General features: G+C 53.7%; 1 protein-coding gene across 1 annotated transcript in view; it reads right to left on the reverse strand.

Moving 5' to 3' along the window:
- Positions 1-6,783, reverse strand: part of AGPAT3 (1-acylglycerol-3-phosphate O-acyltransferase 3) — an 18,383-nt gene extending 11,600 nt beyond the window's left edge. Inside the window, exons 1-2 of the mRNA XM_056551938.1 lie at positions 6,531-6,783; positions 6,273-6,442 (exon numbers count right to left, since the gene is read on the reverse strand). Of these exons, the coding sequence (XP_056407913.1) occupies positions 6,273-6,442; positions 6,531-6,708 (348 nt within the window). The 5' untranslated portion in view covers positions 6,709-6,783. The remainder of the gene's footprint in view (positions 1-6,272; positions 6,443-6,530) is intronic.
- Between the last annotated feature and the right edge of the window lie 15,960 nt (positions 6,784-22,743).

Consider the following 22,743-nt stretch of genomic DNA (forward strand, 5'->3'; position numbering starts at 1 on the left):
AATTCAAACTTTGTTAACAAATAAAAAACTGAAAAATTGAGCGTGCAAAATTATTCAGCCCCTTTACTTTCAGTGCAGCAAACTCTCTCCAGAAGTTCAGTGAGGATCTCTGAATGATCCAATGTTGGCCTAAATGACTAATGATGATAAATAGAATCCACCTGTGTGTATTCAAGTCTCCGTATAAATGCACCTGCACTGATAGTCTCAGAGATCTGTTTAAAGCGCAGAGAGCATCATGAAGAACAAGGAACACACCAGGCAGGTCCAAAATACTGTTGTGGAGAAGTTTAAAGCCGGATTTGGATACAGAAAGATTTCCCAAGCTTTAAACATCCCAGGGAGCACTGTGCAAGCGATAATATTGAAATGGAAGGAGTATCAGACCACTGCAAATCTATGAAGATCTGGCCGTCCCTCTAAACTTTCAGCTCATACAAGGAGAAGACTGATCAGAGATGCAGCCAAGAGGCCCCTGATCACTCTGGATGAACTGATCTACAGCTGAGGTGGGAGACTCTGTCCATAGGACAACAATCAGTCTTATACTGCACAAATCTGCCCTTTATGGAAGACTGGCAAGAAGAAAGCCATTTCTTAAAGATATCCATAACAAGTGTTGTTTAAAGTTTGCCACAAGCCACGTGGGAGACACCAAACATGTGGAAGAAGGGGCTCTGGTCACATGACACCAAAATCAAACAATGCAATACAGAACTTTAGGTCACTACTGTGGTAGATGTATACAATGACCATTTTACCATCAGTGTTGAGGGATTAGCCAATGTCACTGTATACATCCACCACAGTAGTGACCTAAATCCCTGTATTATTCTAATTGTTACACATCCGCACCGTCTATCTGGTGTAGGATTCTATTGTGGCACTTGTAGTCCCTGCAGGCATCCTCCATTGTATGCATTCTTATGCTGGGGATCGCCCCTAGTAACGGACTACAAGGGCAGGATCTGCTCCCCCAGTATATATGCACAACTGCATTTGGGGTTGAGAATCTCCAGCCATTTGAGATCACGGCTTTTGTTGTTGTTTAAAAATGTATACTTGGAGGTGTATAAACTCCATATGTTATGTTCCTTGATCACTATTAGGGCAGCATTAGGGTTGCACCTGTGAGGCCGGCACCTATATCAGCCAACTCAGGTGGGGCTTGTAGCCTCTCTCCCTCCTCCCATTGTATGTGCTCAGTCCACACTGGAGGTTACTGGGAGGAGGCTGTGAGTCGGCCTAATGCTTCTGTAATTGCCCACTGGCCCCTGTTTTGCTTATCACGCACAGGTAGGTTAGCGTTAGGTCCTGTGCCATCTGAGAAACCTTGGCGTTGGTGTGCGGGCTCTGGTGTGTCCTTCATATAAGGATATACTGGCGTTGGTGTGCGGGCTCTGGTGTGTCCTTCATATAAGGATATACTGGCGTTGGTGTGCGGGCTCTGGTGTGTCCTTCATATAAGGATATACTGGCGTTGGTGTGCGGGCTCTGGTGTGTCCTTCATATAAGGATATACTGGCGTTGGTGTGCGGGCTCTGGTGTGTCCTTCATATAAGGATATACTGGCGTTGGTGTGCGGGCTCTGGTGTGTCCTTCATATAAGGATATACTGGCGTTGGTGTGCGGGCTCTGGTGTGTCCTTCATATAAGGATATACTGGGGTTGGTGTGCGGGCTCTGGTGTGTCCTTCATATAAGGATATACTGGCGTTGGTGTGCGGGCTCTGGTGTGTCCTTCATATAAGGATATACTGGCGTTGGTGTGCGGGCTCTGGTGTGTCCTTCATATAAGGATATACTGGCGTTGGTGTGCGGGCTCTGGTGTGTCCTTCATATAAGGATATACTGGCGTTGGTGTGCGGGCTCTGGTGTGTCCTTCATATAAGGATATACTGGCGTTGGTGTGCGGGCTCTGGTGTGTCCTTCATATAAGGATATACTGGCGTTGGGGTGCGGGCTCTGGTGTGCCCTTCATATAAGGATACACTGGCGTTGGTGTGCGGGCTCTGGTGTGTCCTTCATATAAGGATATACTGGCGTTGGTGTGCGGGCTCTGGTGTGTATTTCATATAAGGATATACTGGCGTTGGTGTGCGGGCTCTGGTGTGTCCTTCATATAAGGATATACTGGGGTTGGTGTGCGGGCTCTGGTGTGTCCTTCATATAAGGATATACTGGCGTTGGTGTGCGGGCTCTGGTGTGTCCTTCATATAAGGATATACTGGCGTTGGTGTGCGGGCTCTGGTGTGTCCTTCATATAAGGATATACTGGCGTTGGTGTGCGGGCTCTGGTGTGTCCTTCATATAAGGATATACTGGCGTTGGGGTGCGGGCTCTGGTGTGTCCTTCATATAAGGATATACTGGCGTTGGTGTGCGGGCTCTGGTGTGTCCTTCATATAAGGATACACTGGCGTTGGTGTGCGGGCTCTGGTGTGTCCTTCATATAAGGATATACTGGCGTTGGTGTGCGGGCTCTGGTGTGTATTTCATATAAGGATATACTGGCGTTGGTGTGCGGGCTCTGGTGTGTCCTTCATATAAGGATATACTGGGGTTGGTGTGCGGGCTCTGGTGTGTCCTTCATATAAGGATATACTGGCGTTGGTGTGCGGGCTCTGGTGTGTCCTTCATATAAGGATATACTGGCGTTGGTGTGCGGGCTCTGGTGTGTCCTTCATATAAGGATATACTGGCGTTGGTGTGCGGGCTCTGGTGTGTCCTTCATATAAGGATATACTGGCGTTGGGGTGCGGGCTCTGGTGTGTCCTTCATATAAGGATATACTGGCGTTGGTGTGCGGGCTCTGGTGTGTCCTTCATATAAGGATATACTGGCGTTGGGGTGCGGGCTCTGGTGTGTCCTTCATATAAGGATATACTGGCGTTGGTGTGCGGGCTCTGGTGTGTTCTTCATATAAGGATATACTGGCGTTGGTGTGCGGGCTCTGGTGTGTCCTTCATATAAGGATATACTGGCGTTGGTGTGCGGGCTCTGGTGTGTCCTTCATATAAGGATATACTGGTGTTGGTGTGCGGGCTCTGGTGTGTCCTTCATATAAGGATATACTGGCGTTGGTGTGCGGGCTCTGGTGTGTCCTTCATATAAGGATATACTGGCGTTGGTGTGCGGGCTCTGGTGTGTCCTTCATATAAGGATATACTGGCGTTGGTGTGCGGGCTCTGGTGTGTCCTTCATATAAGGATATACTGGCGTTGGTGTGCGGGCTCTGGTGTGTCCTTCATATAAGGATATACTGGCGTTGGTGTGCGGGCTCTGGTGTGTCCTTCATATAAGGATATACTGGCGTTGGTGTGCGGGCTCTGGTGTGTTCTTCATATAAGGATATACTGGCGTTGGTGTGCGGGCTCTGGTGTGTTCTTCATATAAGGATATACTGGCGTTGGTGTGCGGGCTCTGGTGTGTCCTTCATATAAGGATATACTGGCGTTGGTGTGCGGGCTCTGATGTGTCCTTCATATAAGGATACACTGGCGAATGTCTCAATTTTAACATCAGTGTTGAGGGATTAGCCAATGTCACTGTATACATCTACCACAGTAGTGACCTAAATTCCTGTATTATTCTAATTGTTACACATCCGCATTGTTAAAATTGATGGGAAGATGGATGGAGCCAAATACAGGACCATTCTGGAAGAAAACCTGATGGAGTCTGCAAAAGACCTGAGACTGGGACGGAGATTTGTCTTCCAACAAGACAATGATCCAAAACATATAGCAAAAGCTACAATGGAATGGTTCCCAAATAAACATATCAGGTGTTAGAATGGCCAAGTCACAGTCCAGACCTGAATCCAATGGCGAATCTGTGGAAAGAACTGAAAACTGCTGTTCACAAACGTTCTCCATCCAACCTCACTGAGCTCCAGCTGTTCACAAACGTTCTCCATCCAACCTCACCGAGCTCCAGCCGTTCACAAACGTTCTCCATCCAACCTCACTGAGCTCCAGCTGATCACAAACACTCTCCACCCAACCTCACCGAGCTCCAGCTGATCACAAACACTCTCCATCCAACCTCACCGAGCTCCAGCTGATCACAAACACTCTCCACCCAACCTCACCGAGCTCCAGCTGTTCACAAACGTTCTCCATCCAACCTCACCGAGCTCCAGCTGTTCACAAACGCTCTCCATCCAACCTCACTGAGCTCCAGCTGTTCACAAACGTTCTCCATCCAACCTCACCGAGCTCCAGCTGATCACAAACACTCTCCACCCAACCTCACCGAGCTCCAGCTGTTCACAAACGCTCTCCATCCAACCTCACCGAGCTCCAGCTGTTCACAAACGCTCTCCATCCAACCTCACCGAGCTCCAGCTGTTCACAAACGCTCTCCATCCAACCTCACTGAGCTCCAGCTGTTCACAAACGCTCTCCATCCAACCTCACCGAGCTCCAGCTGATCACAAACACTCTCCACCCAACCTCACCGAGCTCCAGCTGTTCAAACGCTCTCCATCCAACCTCACCGAGCTCCAGCTGTTCACAAACGTTCTCCATCCAACCTCACCGAGCTCCAGCTGTTCACAAACGTTCTCCATCCAACCTCACCGAGCTCCCGCTGTTCACAAACGCTCTCCATCCAACCTCACCGAGCTCCAGCTGTTCACAAATGCTCTCCACCCAACCTCACTGAGCTCCAGCTGTTCACAAACGCTCTCCATCCAACCTCACCGAGCTCCAGCTGTTCACAAACACTCTCCACCCAACCTCACTGAGCTCCAGCTGATCACAAACACTCTCCACCCAACCTCACTGAGCTCCAGCTGTTCACAAACGCGCTCCACCCAACCTCACTGAGCTCCAGCTGTTCACAAACGCGCTCCACCCAACCGCACTGAGCTCCAGCTGTTCACAAACGCTCTCCATCCAACCTCACCAAGCTCCAGCTGTTCACAAACGCTCTCCACCCAACCTCACTGAGCTCCAGCTGTTCACAAACGCTCTCCACCCAACCTCACCGAGCTCCAGCTGTTCACAAACGTTCTCCATCCAACCTCACCGAGCTCCAGCTGTTCACAAACGTTCTCCATCCAACCTCACCGAGCTCCAGCTGTTCACAAACGCTCTCCATCCAACCTCACCAAGCTCCAGCTGTTCACAAACGCTCTCCACCCAACCTCACTGAGCTCCAGCTGTTCACAAACGCTCTCCACCCAACCTCACCGAGCTCCAGCTGTTCACAAACGTTCTCCATCCAACCTCACCGAGCTCCAGCTGTTCACAAACGTTCTCCATCCAACCTCACCGAGCTCCAGCTGTTCACAAACGTTCTCCATCCAACCTCACCGAGCTCCAGCTGTTCACAAACGCTCTCCACGCAACCTCACCGAGCTCCAGCTGTTCACAAACGCTCTCCACCCAACCTCACTGAGCTCCAGCTGTTCACAAACGCTCTCCACCCAACCTCACTGAGCTCCAGCTGTTCACAAACGCTCTCCACCCAACCTCACTGAGCTCCAGCTGTTCACAAACGCTCTCCACCCAACCTCACTGAGCTCCAGCTGTTCACAAACGCTCTCCACCCAACCTCACTGAGCTCCACACCCAATTTTTCAGTTATTTGTTAAAAAAAGTTTGAAATATCCAATAAATTTTGTTCCACTTCACGATTGTGTCCCACTTGTTGATTCTTCATAAAAAATTACAGTTTTATATCTTTATGTTTGAAGCCTGAAATGTGGCAAAAGGTCGAAAAGGTCAAGGGGGCCGAATACTTTCACAAGGCACTGTACACTACTGGCACCCACTAAGTGCTGGGTGTTATAGTGCACCATCTCAGCCCCTCAGAGGTCACATGACTACGATGAGATCAGACAGTACAGGGGCCCACTAAGTGCTGGGTGTTATAGTGCACCATCTCCACCCCTCAGAGGTCACATGACTACGATGAGATCAGATACTACAGGGGCCCACTAAGTGCTGGGTGTTATAGTGCACCATCTCAGCCCCTCAGAGATCAGACAGTACAGGGGCCCACTAAGTGCTGGGTGTTATAGTGCACCATCTCAGCCCCTCAGAGGTCACATGACTACGATGAGATCAGACACTACAGGGGCCCACTAAGTGCTGGATGTTATAGTGCACCATCTCCACCCCTCAGAGGTCAAATGACTACGATGAGATCAGACACTACAGGGGCCCACTAAGTGCTGGATGTTATAGTGCACCATCTCAGCCCCTCAGAGGTCACATGACTACGATGAGCTCAGGGTCCTCGTGGCGTGACCATAACTACTCACCCCTAAGACTCCAAAACGTTCACACATGGTCCAGCCGCACAGGAAGTCTATCTCAAAGTTGTGATTGAGGATGATGATGACGTGCTCCTTCCCAAAGTGATCCACGGTCTTCTGGTCGGTGAAGAGGGTGCATTGTGTGCCGGACCACCACTCCAGCAGCATCACCAGCTCTGAGAGATACGGCACAAAGTCACCACACAAGACTAACCAAGTGCCCACTTAACCAAGTCCCCGCGCCCCCCGGTGAAGGACACTTACGGCTCCACAGCGAGTAGGACAGGCGGCAGTTGATCCTGCGGTACAGCTGCTTGTTGTAGCTCCATAGCGGGAGGGTGCAGAGCTGCAGGAAGTTGATGATGAGGCCGCTTATTACAAAGACGAATCCTATTAACAAGTGCACCACAAACTGAGTCTTCAGGAACCCCCAAACCCCCATCCTGGAGCCTGCATTCAGTGCCGCTTACACGGACCCTCACTCAAAGCCACCGTCCTGAGGAGACAAAAGAGAACGAGTATCGCTGAGTGAGTGAAGGGGCAAGGAGGTTAGAGAGCAGAGAGTAAGGGTAACCGGAGATAAACAATGCTCAGTATAGCTAAATAAGGGGGGGCGGGCGGAGTAAGGGTAACCGGAGATAAACAATGCTCAGTATAGCTAAATAAGGGGGGGGCGGGCGGAGTAAGGATAACCGGACATCACCTAGGCTTAGTATAGCTAAATAAGGGGGGGGGGGGGGCGGAGTAAGGATAACCGGACATCACCAAGGCTCAGTATAGCTAAATAAGGGGGGGGGGGGGGGCGGAGTAAGGATAACCGGACATCACCAAGGCTCAGTATAGCTAAATAAGGGGGGGGTTGCGGGCGGAGTAAGGATAACCGGACATCACCTAGGCTTAGTATAGCTAAATAAGGGGGGGGGGGGGGGGGAGTAAGGATAACCGGACATCACCTAGGCTTAGTATAGCTAAATAAGGGGGGGGGGGGGGGGGAGTAAGGATAACCGGACATCACCTAGGCTTAGTATAGCTAAATAAGGGGGGGGGGGCAGAGAGTAGGGGTAACCGGACATCACCAAGGCTCAGTATAGCTAAATAAGGGGGGGGGGCGGAGTAAGGATAACCACCGGACACCACCAAGGCTCAGTATAGCTAAATAAGGGGGGGGGGGGGCGGAGTAAGGGTAACCGGACATCACCTAGGCTTAGTATAGCTAAATAAGGGGGGGGGGGCAGAGAGTAAGGGTAACCGGACATCACCTAGGCTTAGTATAGCTAAATAAGGGGGGGGGGGGCGGAGTAAGGGTAACCGGACATCACCTAGGCTTAGTATAGCTAAATAAGGGGGGGGGCAGAGAGTAGGGGTAACCGGACATCACCTAGGCTCAGTATAGCTAAATAAGGGGGGGGGGCGGAGTAAGGGTAACCGGACATCACCAAGGCTCAGTATAGCTAAATAAGGGGGGGCGGAGTAAGGGTAACCGGACATCACCTAGGCTCAGTATAGCTAAATAAGGGGGCGGGCGGAGTAAGGATAACCGGACATCACCTAGGCTCAGTATAGCTAAATAAGGGAGGGGGGGGGGCGGAGTAAGGATAACCGGACATCACCTAGGCTCAGTATAGCTAAATAAGGGGGGGTTGCGGGCGGAGTAAGGATAACCGGACATCACCTAGGCTTAGTATAGCTAAATAAGGGGGGGGGGGCAGAGAGTAAGGGTAACCGGACATCACCAAGGCTCAGTATAGCTAAATAAGGGGGGGGGGGGGGGGCGGAGTAAGGGTAACCGGACATCACCTAGGCTCAGTATAGCTAAATAAGGGGGGGAGGAGTAAGGATAACCGGACATCACCAAGGCTCAGTATAGCTAAATAAGGGGGGGGGGGCCTTTAAGGGTAACCAGACATCACCTAGGCTCAGTATAGCTAAATAAGGGGGGGGGGGCCTTTAAGGGTAACCAGACATCACCTAGGCTTAGTATAGCTAAATAAGGGGGGGGGGGGGCAGAGTGTAAGGGTAACCAGACATCACCTAGGTTTAGTATAGCTAAATAAGGTGGGGGGGGGGGGTGGGTATGGGGGAGTAAGGGTAACCAGACATCACCAAGGCTCAGTATAGCTAAATAGGGGGGGGGGGGGGGCAGAGAGTAAGGATAACCGGACATCACCTAGGCTTAGTATAGCTAAATAAGGGGGGGGGGGGGGCGGAGTAAGGGTAACCGGACATCACCTAGGCTTAGTATAGCTAAATAAGGGGGGGGGGGGGCGGAGTAAGGATAACCGGACATCACCAAGGCTCAGTATAGCTAAATAAGGTGGGGGGGGGGGCAGAGAGTAAGGGTAACCTGACATCACCTAGGCTTAGTATAGCTAAATAAGGTGGGGGGGGGGGGGGCAGAGTAAGTGTAACCAGACATCACCTAGGATTGGTTGATATTTATTGAACATTTTCCAATAAGTCCTTTTAGAATAAATCACATATGAAGAGCACAAGAAATATCACATGACCGGGCAATCCCAGGATCAGTATTAACTATGAACCGAGTATTAAGAAACCAACACAGTAAGTAAAGTAACATAGTAACAAAGTAAAGTAACGTAACATAGTAACAAAAGTAACATAGTAACAAAAGTAACATAGTAACAAAAGTAACATAGTAACAAAAGTAACATAGTAACAAAAGTAACATAGTAACAAAAGTAACATAGTAACAAAAGTAACATTGTTACTATGTTACTTTACTTTGTTACTATGTTACTTTACTTTGTTACTATGTTACTTTACTTTGTTACTAAGTAAATTAACATAGTAACAAAGTAAAGTAACCCAGTAACATAGTAATAAAGTAAAGTCACATAGTAACCCAATAAAGTCACATAGTAACCCAACAAAGTCACATAGTAACCCAACAAAGTCACATAGTAACCCAACAAAGTAACGTCACATAGTAACCCAATAAAGTAACGTCACATAGTAACCCAATAAAGTAAAGTCACATAGTAACCCAACAAAGTAACGTCACATAGTAACCCAATAAAGTAACGTCACATAGTAACCCAATAAAGTAAAGTCACATAGTAACCCAATAAAGTCACATAGTAACCCAATAAAGTAAAGTCACATAGTAACCCAACAAAGTAAAGTCACATAGTAACCCAACAAAGTAAAGTCACATAGTAACCCAATAAAGTAACGTCACATAGTAACCCAATAAAGTAAAGTCACATAGTAACCCAACAAAGTAACATAGTAACCCAATAAAGTCACATAGTAACCCAACAAAGTAACGTCACATAGTAACCCAATAAAGTAAAGTCACATAGTAACCCAATAAAGTCACATAGTAACCCAATAAAGTCACATAGTAACCCAACAAAGTAAAGTCACATAGTAACCCAACAAAGTAAAGTCACATAGTAACCCAATAAAGTAAAGTCACATAGTAACCCAATAAAGTAAAGTCACATAGTAACCCAATAAAGTAAAGTCACATAGTAACCCAATAAAGTCACATAGTAACCCAACAAAGTAGTCACATAGTAACCCAACAAAGTAAAGTCACATAGTAACCCAATAAAGTCACATAGTAACCCAACAAAGTAAAGTCACATAGTAACCCAATAAAGTAAAGTCACATAGTAACCCAATAAAGTAAAGTCACATAGTAACCCAACAAAGTAAAGTCACATAGTAACCCAACAAAGTAAAGTCACATAGTAACCCAATAAAGTAAAGTAACATAGTAACCCAATTAAGTCACATAGTAACCCAATAAAGTCACATAGTAACCCAATAAAGTCACATAGTAACCCAATAAAGTCACATAGTAACCCAACAAAGTAAAGTCACATAGTAACCCAACAAAGTAAAGTCACATAGTAACCCAATAAAGTAAAGTCACATAGTAACCCAATAAAGTAAAGTCACATAGTAACCCAACAAAGTAACATAGTAACCCAAAGTCACATAGTAACCCAATAAAGTCACATAGTAACCCAACAAAGTAAAGTCACATAGTAACCCAATAAAGTAAAGTCACATAGTAACCCAATAAAGTAAAGTCACATAGTAACCCAATAAAGTCACATAGTAACCCAATAAAGTAAAGTCACATAGTAACCCAATAAAGTAAAGTCACATAGTAACCCAATAAAGTAAAGTCACATAGTAACCCAACAAAGTCACATAGTAACCCAATAAAGTCACATAGTAACCCAATAAAGTCACATAGTAACCCAATAAAGTAAAGTCACATAGTAACCCAACAAAGTAAAGTCACATAGTAACCCAATAAAGTAAAGTCACATAGTAACCCAATAAAGTAAAGTCACATAGTAACCCAACAAAGTAACATAGTAACCCAACAAAGTCACATAGTAACCCAATAAAGTCACATAGTAACCCAACAAAGTAAAGTCACATAGTAACCCAATAAAGTAAAGTCACATAGTAACCCAATAAAGTAAAGTCACATAGTAACCCAATAAAGTCACATAGTAACCCAATAAAGTAAAGTCACATAGTAACCCAATAAAGTAAAGTCACATAGTAACCCAATAAAGTAAAGTCACATAGTAACCCAACAAAGTCACATAGTAACCCAATAAAGTCACATAGTAACCCAATAAAGTAAAGTCACATAGTAACCCAACAAAGTAAAGTCACATAGTAACCCAATAAAGTAAAGTCACATAGTAACCCAATAAAGTAAAGTCACATAGTAACCCAACAAAGTAACATAGTAACCCAACAAAGTCACATAGTAACCCAATAAAGTCACATAGTAACCCAATAAAGTAAAGTCACATAGTAACCCAACAAAGTAAAGTCACATAGTAACCTAATAAAGTAAAGTCACAAAGTAACCCAATAAAGTAAAGTCACATAGTAACCCAATAAAGTAACGTCACATAGTAACCCAATAAAGTAACGTCACATAGTAACCCAATAAAGTAACGTCACATAGTAACCCAATAAAGTAAAGTCACATAGTAACCCAATAAAGTAACGTCACATAGTAACCCAATAAAGTAAAGTCACATAGTAACCCAATAAAGTAAAGTCACATAGTAACCCAATAACGGCAGAAGTAACACCGATTCACCCAAAACTGCAATCTCCTGAAAAGCAACAAAAAGGTGGACGCTCTAATGTACGCCCTGGAGTGTTTATTGTCTATGTAGCGATCGCAGGGGGAGGAGCCATCAGCAGCCAGGCATCCACAATCCCATAGATTATTAACCTCTTAAAGGTATTTGTATGGACCTACAGAATGAACAGAATGGCTCAGTTTTACGGTAAAGTGCACCGCCGAGAAACTAAAGCCCCAAAATTGGCTAAATTGCATTTCCCCCCCAATTTTGCCACACAAATAGTTCATTGGGGCAGATTTTGTGGTACAATTAGCGATGCCAGTAGAATTGGTGGCACATAGCAACAAGCATGTGGGTCTGTAGGGGAAATTAAGTGGGGGGGGGGGGGGTCTCATTTAACACTTTTATTGAAATTCTCCCCATTAAGTCAACTTAACACAATAAACCTTGACTTCTTCCCGATGCCGCTGAAATTGCAATCCTGTCCTCCAGTGGGGCCTCCTTCCTGGTGCCCGGGCCCGGCCTCTCGAGACAAATACTTTAAATCACCCCCACCCACCCCCTCCCGGGGCTTGTTGTGCTATGGGGGACACATTGTTAAAAGGAAACAACCCCTTTTGGAAACAAAAAGTAAAGCTCCATTGTTACAGGAGTCAAAGAGAAGGGCAAGAAGAAATACCCCCCAAAAATAAATATTATAGGGGAGGGGGATAAGGAACAGGGACCCTTTCAAATCCCTCCCTAATCTCAGGCAATGGGGAGCAGGAGGGGTCTATGGAGCCAGGGGTGAAACAACCAAGGGGGTCTATCTTCTCGTGGTCTGTTTTGTCATAACATTAATCCTAGAAAAGATTCATCATATTCGAAAACATGAACCTCCACAATAGCCCCTCTGATCCTAGAGCCTGGAGTGTAGGTCTCCCAGCAAGACCACCCAGGGGTAACAGGCTCCAATATACCAATGTTGGGGGCAACCTGATAGAGAAGAGGAGGCATGGGTAACATGAAGCACCGGGGCCAACTGGTTCTGACCATTGCTGTAGGGACAGAGGTAAGGGTGACCGTGTGGGTCATTGAGGACAGGCTGAGGGTGACGAGGGATTTACACGACACTACAGTCACTACACGCACTCACCAGTACAGGTAGTACACCAGGGCCAGGGCAAACAAGGTGGCGCACACCCCGGAGAACAAGCACACGGCTGACTGATTTGCCACCATTCTGGACAAAGATCTGTATCTTGTGGATGAAGTCTGGTGAGACCCCCACAAGGAAAATTGGGGAGACGATGGAACCAGTAGAGAGATCAAATGAGCCCCTCACTGAGCCCCAAGAGTGCAGCAGCAAGGCCCTAGTCACATGACGTCCATAATCCTCACAGGGTCATTGCAGGTTGTCTACAGGCAGCAAAGGGTCCAGTGAGCACCAAGGAGGGGTCCTCCCAACGCTTCTTACAGAAGGGGGGGGGGTCCTCCCAATGCTTCTTACAGAAGGGGGGGGTCCTCCCAACGCTTCTTACAGAAGGGGGGGGTCCTCCCAACGCTTCTTACAGAACAGGGGTCCTCCCAATGCTTCTTACAGGAGGGGGTCCTCCCAATGCTTCTTACAGAACAGGGGTCCTCCCAATGCTTCTTACAGGAGGGGGTCCTCCCAACGCTTCTTACAGGAGGGGGTCCTCCCAACGCTTCTTACAGGAGGGGGTCCTCCCAATGCTTCTTACAGGAGGGGGTCCTCCCAATGCTTCTTACAGAACAGGGGTCCTCCCAATGCTTCTTACAGAACAGGGGTCCTCCCAATGCTTCTTACAGGAGGGGGTCCTCCCAACGCTTCTTACAGGAGGGGGTCCTCCCAACGCTTCTTACAGGAGGGGGTCCTCCCAATGCTTCTTACAGAACAGGGGTCCTCCCAACGCTTCTTACAGAGGGGTGACAGTTACAGGATGTTATGGAGGAATCTCCTGCAGACTCTTCTCCTCGGAGATCCAGCGTACAGACGTGACAGGTGAGAGTCTGACTAAATCCGGACAATCCCTGAGGATTAAGGCTGTGAGGACAGATCTGCAGGGTCAGCAGAAGCCGGACGGAGCAGGACACCCCTCATTCTGTAACCCCCACAACTACTCCCAGCAGGCAATGCAACACACAGAAAAGTGAAACTCCAATCAATCATAAAAACCATCGCCGGAACGTGAAACGAGAGAAAACAAAGAAACTCCTATACGGGGAACGTAAATCTGATAATCTGATTATTGGGCACACAAGACAACACAAAGCCGAGCGCAAGAAGGTGAGGGGGGTGGGGAGGGGGGGCAACACAAGGGCGAGCACGAGAAGGTAAGGGGGGGGGGGCAACACAAGGGCGAGCACGAGAAGGTAAGGGGGGGGGCAACACAAGGGCGAGCACGAGAAGGTAAGGGGGGGGCACCACAAGGGCGAGCACGAGAAGGTGAGGGGGGGGCAACACAAGGGCGAGCACGAGAAGATGAGGGGGGGGGGCACCACAAGGGCGAGCACGAGAAGGTGAGGGGGGGCAACACAAGGGCGAGCACGAGAAGGTGAGGGGGGCAACACAAGGGAGAGCACGAGAAGGTGAGGGGGGGCACAAGGGCGAGCACGAGAAGGTAAGGGGGGCACCACAAGGGCGAGCACGAGAAGGTAAGGGGGGGCAACACAAGGGCGAGCACGAGAAGGTGAGGAGGAGGGCACAACACAAGGGAGAGCACGAGAAGGTGAGGAGGAGGGCACAACACAAGGGAGAGCACGAGAAGGTGAGGAGGAGGGCACAACACAAGGGAGAGCACGAGAAGGTGAGGAGGAGGGCACAACACAAGGGAGAGCACGAGAAGGTGAGGAGGGGGGGCATAACAAGGGCGAGCACGAGAAGGTGAGGAGGGGACAACACAAGGGCGAGCACGTGAAGGTGAGGAGGGGCATAACAAGGGCGAGCACGAGAAGGTGAGGAGGGGCATAACAAGGGCGAGCACGAGAAGGTGAGGGGGGGCACAACACAAGGGAGAGCTCGAGAAGGTGAGGAGGAGGGCACAACACAAGGGCGAGCACGAGAAGGTGAGGGGGGGCACAACACAAGGGAGAGCACGAGAAGGTGAGGAGGAGGGCACAACACAAGGGCGAGCACGAGAAGGTGAGGGGGGGCAACACAAGGGCGAGCACGAGAAGGTGAGGAGGAGGGGGGGGAACCACAAGGGCGAGCAAGAGAAGATGAGGGGGGGCAACACAAGGGCGAGCGCGAGAAGGTGAGGGGGGGCAACACAAGGGCGAGAAGGTGAAGGGGGGGGCACCACAAGGGCGAGCACGAGAAGGTGAAGGGGGGGCACCACAAGGGCGAGCACGAGAAGGTGAGGGGGGGCACAACACAAGGGCGAGCACGAGAAGGTGAGGGGGGGCACAACACAAGGGAGAGCACGAGAAGGTGAGGAGGGGGGGCATAACAAGGGCGAGCACGAGAAGGTGAGGAGGGGGGCACCACAAGGGCGAGCACGGGAAGGTGAGGGGGGGGGACACCACAAGGGCGAGCACGAGAAGGTGAGGGGGGGGGCACAACACAAGGGCGAGCACGAGAAGGTGAGGGGGGGCACAACACAAGGGCGAGCACGAGAAGGTGAGGGGGGGGCACCACAAGGGCGAGCACGAGAAGGTGAGGGGGGGGGCACCACAAGGGAGAGCACGAGAAGGTGAGGGGGGGCACCAAAAGGGCGAGCACGAGAAGGTGAGGGGGGGCAACACAAGGGCGAGCACGAGAAGGTGAGGAGGAGGGGGGGGACCACAAGGGCGAGCAAGAGAAGATGAGGGGGGGCAACACAAGGGCGAGCGCGAGAAGGTGAGGGGGGGCAACACAAGGGCGAGCACGAGAAGGTGAAGGGGGGGGCACCACAAGGGCGAGCACGAGAAGGTGAGGGGAGGGCACCACAAGGGCGAGCACGAGAAGGTGAGGGGAGGGCACCACAAGGGCGAGCACGAGAAGGTGAGGGGGGCGCAACACAAGGGCGAGCACGAGAAGGTGAGGGGGGGCACAACACAAGGGAGAGCACGAGAAGGTGAGGGGGGGCACAACACAAGGGAGAGCACGAGAAGGTGAGGGGGGGCACAACACAAGGGCGAGCACGAGAAGGTGAGGGGGGCGCAACACAAGGGCGAGCACGAGAAGGTGAGGGGGGCGCAACACAAGGGCGAGCACGAGAAGGTGAGGGGGGGCACAACACAAGGGAGAGCACGAGAAGGTGAGGGGGGGGCACCACAAGGGCGAGCACGAGAATGTGGGGGGGGGGGGGGGACACCACAAGGGCGAGCACGAGAAGGTGGGGGGGGGGCACAACACAAGGGCGAGCACGAGAAGGTGAGGGGGGGGGGGGCACCACAAGGGCGAGCACGAGAAGGTGAGGGGGGGGGGCACCACAAGGGCGAGCACGAGAAGGTGAGGGGGGGGGCACCACAAGGGCGAGCACGAGAAGCTGAGGGGGGGGGGGCACCACAAGGGCGAGTACGAGAAGCTGAGGGGGGGCACCACAAGGGCGAGCACGAGAAGGTGAGTGGGGGCACCACAAGGGCGAGCACGAGAAGGTGAGGGGGGCACGAGAAGGTGAGGGGGGGGCACAAAACAAGGGCGAGCACGAGAAGGTGAGGGGGGGGGGACAACACAAGGGCGAGCACGAGAAGGTGAGGGGGGGGGACAACACAAGGGCGAGCACAAGAAGGTGAGGGGGGGGGCACCACAAGGGAGAGCACGAGAAGGTGAGGGGGGGGGGCACCACAAGGGAGAGCACGAGAAGGTGAGGGGGGGGGGCACCACAAGGGAGAGCACGAGAAGGTGAGGGGGGGGGGCACCACAAGGGAGAGCACGAGAAGGTGAGGGGGGGGGCACCACAAGGGCGAGCACGAGAAGGTGAGGGCAACACAAGGGAGAGCACGAGAAGGGGCAACATAAGGGAGAGCACGAGAAGGTGAGGGGGGGGGGGTTAACACAAGGGCGAGCACGAGAAGGTGAGGGGGGGGGGCATCACAAGGGAGAGCACGAGAAGGTGAGGGGGGGCAACACAAGGGCGAGCACGAGAAGGTGAGGGGGGGCAACACAAGGGCGAGCACGAGAAGGTGAGGGGGGGCAACACAAGGGCAAGCACGAGAAGGTGAGGGGGGAGACAACACAAGGGCGAGCACGAGAAGGTGAGGGGGGGGGGGGGGGACAACACAAGGGAGAGCACGAGAAGGTGAGGGGGGGGGCACCACAAGGGAGAGCACGAGAAGGTGAGGGCAACACAAGGGCGAGCACGAGAAGGGGCAACATAAGGGCGAGCACGAGAAGGGGCAACATAAGGGAGAGCACGAGAAGGTGAGGGGGGGGGCACCACAAGGGCGAGCACGAGAAGGTGAGGGGGGGGGCAACACAAGGGCGAGCACGAGAAGGTGAGGGGGGGGGCAACACATGGGCGAGCAGGAGAAGGTGAGGGGGAGGGGCAACACAAGGGCGAGCACGAGAAGGTGAGGTGGGGCAACACAAGGGCGAGCACGAGAAGGTGAGGGGGGGCAACACAAGGGCGAGCACGAGAAGGTGAGGGGGGGGCAACACAAGGGAGAGCACGAGAAGGTGAGGTGGGGCAACACAAGGGCGAGCGCGAGAAGGTGAGGGGGGGGCAACACAAGGGCGAGCGCGAGAAGGTGAGGGGGGGCAACACAAGGGCGAGCGCGAGAAGGTGAGAGGGGGGCAACACAAGGGCGAGCGCGAGAAGGTGAGGGCAACACAAGGGAGAGCACGAGAAGGGGCAACATAAGGGAGAGCACGAGAAGGTGAGGGGGGGGGGCAACACAAGGGCGAGCACGAGAAGGTGAGGGGGGGCATCACAAGGGAGAGCACGAGAAGGTGAGGGGGGCAACACAAGGGCGAGCACGAGAAGGTGAGGGGGGGCAACACAAGGGCGAGCACGAGAAGGTGAGGGGGGGCAACACAAGGGCGAGCACGAGAAGGTGAGGGGGGGCAACACAAGGGCGAGCACGAGAAGGTGAGGGGGGGACAACACAAGGGCGAGCACGAGAAGGTGAGGGGGGAGACAACACAAGGGAGAGCACGAGAAGGTGAGGAGGAGGGCACAACACAAGGGAGAGCACGAGAAGGTGAGGGGGGGGCACCACAAGGGCGAGCACGAGAAGGTGAGGGGGGGCACAACACAAGGGCGAGCACGAGAAGGTGAGGGGGGGCACAACACAAGGGCGAGCACGAGAAGGTGAGGGGGGGCACAACACAAGGGCGAGCACGAGAAGGTGAGGGGGGGGCACCACAAGGGCGAGCACGAGAAGGTGAGGGGGGGGGGCACCACAAGGGCGAGCACGAGAAGGTGAGGGGGGGGCACCACAAGGGCGAGCACGAGAAGGTGAGGGGGGGGGCACCACAAGGGCGAGCACGAGAAGGTGAGGAGGGGACAACACAAGGGCGAGCACGAGAAGGTGAGGAGGGGACAACACAAGGGCGAGCACGAGAAGGTGAGGGGGGCACGAGAAGGTGAGGGGGGGCACAAAACAAGGGCGAGCACGAGAAGGTGAGGGGGGGGGGACAACACAAGGGAGAGCACGAGAAGGTGAGGGGGGGGCACCACAAGGGAGAGCACGAGAAGGTGAGGGCAACACAAGGGCGAGCACGAGAAGGGGCAACATAAGGGAGAGCACGAGAAGGGGCAACATAAGGGAGAGCAAGAGAAGGTGAGGGGGGGGCACCACAAGGGCGAGCACGAGAAGGTGAGGGGGGGCAACACAAGGGCGAGCACGAGAAGGTGAGGGGGGGGGGGCAACACATGGGCGAGCAGGAGAAGGTGAGGGGGAGGGGCAACACAAGGGCGAGCGCGAGAAGGTGAGGTGGGGCAACACAAGGGCGAGCACGAGAAGGTAAGGGGGGGCAACACAAGGGCGAGCACGAGAAGGTGAGGGGGGGGCAACACAAGGGCGAGCGCGAGAAGGTGAGGGGGGGGCAACACAAGGGCGAGCACGAGAAGGTGAGGGGGGGCAACACAAGGGCGAGCACGAGAAGGTGAGGGGGGGCAACACAAGGGAGAGCACGAGAAGGTGAGGGGGGGACAACACAAGGGCGAGCACGAGAAGGTGAGGGGGGGGCAACACAAGGGCGAGCGCGAGAAGGTGAGGGGGGGCAACACAAGGGCGAGCACGAGAAGGTGAGGTGGGGCAACACAAGGGCGAGCGCGAGAAGGTGAGGGGGGGCAACACAAGGGCGAGCGCGAGAAGGTGAGGGGGGGCAACACAAGGGCGAGCGCGAGAAGGTGAGAGGGGGGCAACACAAGGGCGAGCACGAGAAGGTGAGGGGGGACAACACAAGGGCGAGCACGAGAAGGTGAGGGGGGGCAAAACACAAGGGCGAGCACGAGAAGGTGAGGGGGGCACAACACAAGGGCGAGCACGAGAAGGTGAGGGGGGGCACAACACAAGGGAGAGCACGAGAAGGTGAGGGGGGGCAGAAGTGCGAGCACGAGAAGGTGAGGGGGGCAACACAAGGGCGAGCAAGAGAAGGTGAGGGGGGGGGACAACACAAGGGCGAGCACGAGAAGGTGAGGAGGAGGGCACAACACAAGGGAGAGCACGAGAAGGGGCAACATAAGGGAGAGCACGAGAAGGTGAGGGGGGGGGCACCACAAGGGCGAGCACGAGAAGGTGAGGGCAACACAAGGGCGAGCACGAGAAGGGGCAACATAAGGGAGAGCACGAGAAGGTGAGGGGGGGGGGGGGCACCACAAGGGCGAGCACGAGAAGGTGAGGGCAACACAAGGGCGAGCACGAGAAGGTGAGGGGGGGGGGGGGCAACACATGGGCGAGCAGGAGAAGGTGAGGGGGGGGGGCAACACAAGGGCGAGCAGGAGAAGGTGAGGTGGGGCAACACAAGGGCGAGCGCGAGAAGGTGAGGGGGGGCAACACAAGGGCGAGCACGAGAAGGTGAGGGGGGGCAACACAAGGGCGAGCGCGAGAAGGTGAGGGGGGGCAACACAAGGGCGAGCGCGAGAAGGTGAGAGGGGGGCAACACAAGGGCGAGCACGAGAAGGTGAGGGGGGCACAACACAAGGGCGAGCACGAGAAGGTGAGGGGGGCACAACACAAGGGCGAGCACGAGAAGGTGAGGGGGGGCAACACAAGGGCGAGCACGAGAAGGTGAGGGGGGGGACAACACAAGGGCGAGCACGAGAAGGTGAGGAGGAGGGCACAACACAAGGGCGAGCACGAGAAGGTGAGCAGGAGGGCACAACACAAGGGCGAGCACGAGAAGTTGAGGAGGAGGACACAACACAAGGGCGAGCACGAGAAGGTGAGGGGGGGCAACACAAGGGCGAGCACGAGAAGGTGAGGGGGGGCAACACAAGGGCGAGCACGAGAAGGTGAGGGGGGCAACAAGGGCGAGCACGAGAAGGTGAGGGGGGCAACACAAGGGCGAGTGCTAGAAGGTGAGGAGGGGCACAAGGGCGAGCACGAGAAGGTGAGGGGGGGGGCAACACAAGGGCGAGCACGAGAAGGTGAGGGGGGGCACAACACAAGGGCGAGCACGAGAAGGTGAGGGGGGGGCACAACACAAGGGCGAGCACGAGAAGGTGAGGGGGGGGCAACACAAGGGCGAGCACGAGAAGGTGAGGGGGGGCAACACAAGGGCGAGCACGAGAAGGTGAGGGGGGCAACACAAGGGCGAGCACGAGAAGGTGAGGGGGGGGCAACACAAGGGCGAGCACGAGAAGGTGAGGGGGGGCAACACAAGGGCGAGCACGAGAAGGTGAGGGGGGGCAACACAAGGGCGAGCACGAGAAGGTGAGGGGGGGCACAACACAAGGGCGAGCACGAGAAGGTGAGGGGGGGGGCACAACACAAGGGCGAGCGCGAGAAGGTGAGGGGGGGCAACACAAGGGCGAGCACGAGAAGGTGAGGGGGGGGCAACACAAGGGCGAGCACGAGAAGGTGAGGGGGGGGCACAACACAAGGGCGAGCACGAGAAGGTGAGGGGGAGGACACAACACAAGGGCGAGCACGAGAAGGTGAGGGGGGGCAACACAAGGGCGAGCACGAGAAGGTGAGGGGGGGCAACACAAGGGCGAGCACGAGAAGGTGAGGGGGGCAACACAAGGGCGAGCACGAGAAGGTGAGGGGGGGCAACACAAGGGCGAGCGCTAGAAGGTGAGGAGGGGCACAAGGGCGAGCACGAGAAGGTGAGGGGGGGGCAACACAAGGGCGAGCGCGAGAAGGTGAGGGGGGGCAACACAAGGGCGAGCGCGAGAAGGTGAGGGGGGGCAACACAAGGGCGAGCACGAGAAGGTGAGGGGGGCAACACAAGGGCGAGCACGAGAAGGTGAGGGGGGCAACACAAGGGCGAGCACGAGAAGGTGAGGGGGGGGCAACACAAGGGCGAGCACGAGAAGGTGAGGGGGGGCAACACAAGGGCGAGCACGAGAAGGTGAGGGGGGGGGGCAACACAAGGGAGAGCGCGAGAAGGTGAGGGGGGCAACACAAGGGCGAGCGCGAGAAGGTGAGGGGGGCAACACAAGGGCGAGCGCGAGAAGGTGAGGGGGGGCAACACAAGGGCGAGCGCGAGAAGGTGAGGGCAACACAAGGGCGAGCACGAGAAGGTGAGGGGGGGGCAACACAAGGGCGAGCGCGAGAAGGTGAGGGGGGGCAACACAAGGGCGAGCACGAGAAGGTGAGGGGGGGGGCAACACAAGGGCGAGCACGAGAAGGTGAGGGGGGGCAATACAAGGGCGAGCACGAGAAGGTGAGGGGGGGCAACACAAGGGCGAGCACGAGAAGGTGAGGGGGGGGCAACACAAGGGAAAGAAGGTGAGGGGGGGGCAACACAAGGGCGAGCACGAGAAGGTGAGGGGGGGCAACACAAGGGCGAGCACGAGAAGGTGAGGGGGGGGCAACACAAGGGCGAGCACGAGAAGGTGAGGGGGGGGAAACACAAGGGCGAGCACGAGAAGGTGAGGGGGGGCAACACAAGGGCGAGCACGAGAAGGTGAGGGGGGGGGCACAAGGGCGAGCACGAGAAGGTGAGGGGGGGGCACAACACAAGGGCGAGCACGAGAAGGTGAGGGGGGGCACAACACAAGGGCGAGCACGAGAAGGTGAGGGGGGGGGCACAACACAAGGGCGAGCGCGAGAAGGTGAGGGGGGGCAACACAAGGGCGAGCACGAGAAGGTGAGGGGGGGGGCACAAGGGCGAGCACGAGAAGGTGAGGGGGGGGCACAACACAAGGGCGAGCGCGAGAAGGTGAGGGGGGGGCAACACAAGGGCGAGCACGAGAAGGTGAGGGGGGGGCAACACAAGGGCGAGCACGAGAAGGTGAGGGGGGGCACAACACAAGGGCGAGCACGAGAAGGTGAGGGGGGGCAACACAAGGGCGAGCACGAGAAGGTGAGGGGGGGCAACACAAGGGCGAGCACGAGAAGGTGAGGGGGGGCACAACACAAGGGCGAGAAGGTGAGGGGGGGGCAACACAAGGGCGAGCACGAGAAGGTGAGGGGGGGCAACACAAGGGCGAGCACGAGAAGGTGAGGGGGGGGGCATAACAATAGTCTGTAAAACACGACACCTCGAAACAAACACCTCAATATAACACCTCACCTACTACAATACAGGACACCTGTCATATACTACACCACCTCAATATAACACCTCACCTACTACAATACAGGACACCTGTCATATACTACACCCCCTCAATATAACACCTCACCTACTACAATACAGGACACCTGTCATATACTACACCCCCTCAATATAACACCTCACCTACTACAATACAGGACACCTGTCATATACTACACCCCCTCAATATAACACCTCACCTACTACAATACAGGACACCTGTCATATACTACACCACCTCAATATAACACCTCACCTACTACAATACAGGACACCTGTCATATACTACACCCCCTCAATATAACACCTCACCTACAATACAGGACACCTGTCATATACTACACCACCTCAATATAACACCTCACCTACTACAATACAGGACACCTGTCATATACTACACCCCCTCAATATAACACCTCACCTACTACAATACAGGACACCTGTCATATACTACACCCCCTCAATATAACACCTCACCTACTACAATACAGGACACCTGTCATATACTACACCACCTCAATATAACACCTCACCTACTACAATACAGGACACCTGTCATATACTACACCCCCTCAATATAACACCTCACCTACTACAATACAGGACACCTGTCATATACTACACCCCCTCAATATAACACCTCACCTACTACAATACAGGACACCTGTCATATACTACACCCCCTCAATATAACACCTCACCTACTACAATACAGGACACCTGTCATATACTACACCCCCTCAATATAACA

The sequence above is a fragment of the Hyla sarda genome, unplaced genomic scaffold (genome assembly GCF_029499605.1).
Source record: "Hyla sarda isolate aHylSar1 unplaced genomic scaffold, aHylSar1.hap1 scaffold_1281, whole genome shotgun sequence".
Lineage (NCBI taxonomy): Eukaryota > Metazoa > Chordata > Amphibia > Anura > Hylidae > Hyla > Hyla sarda.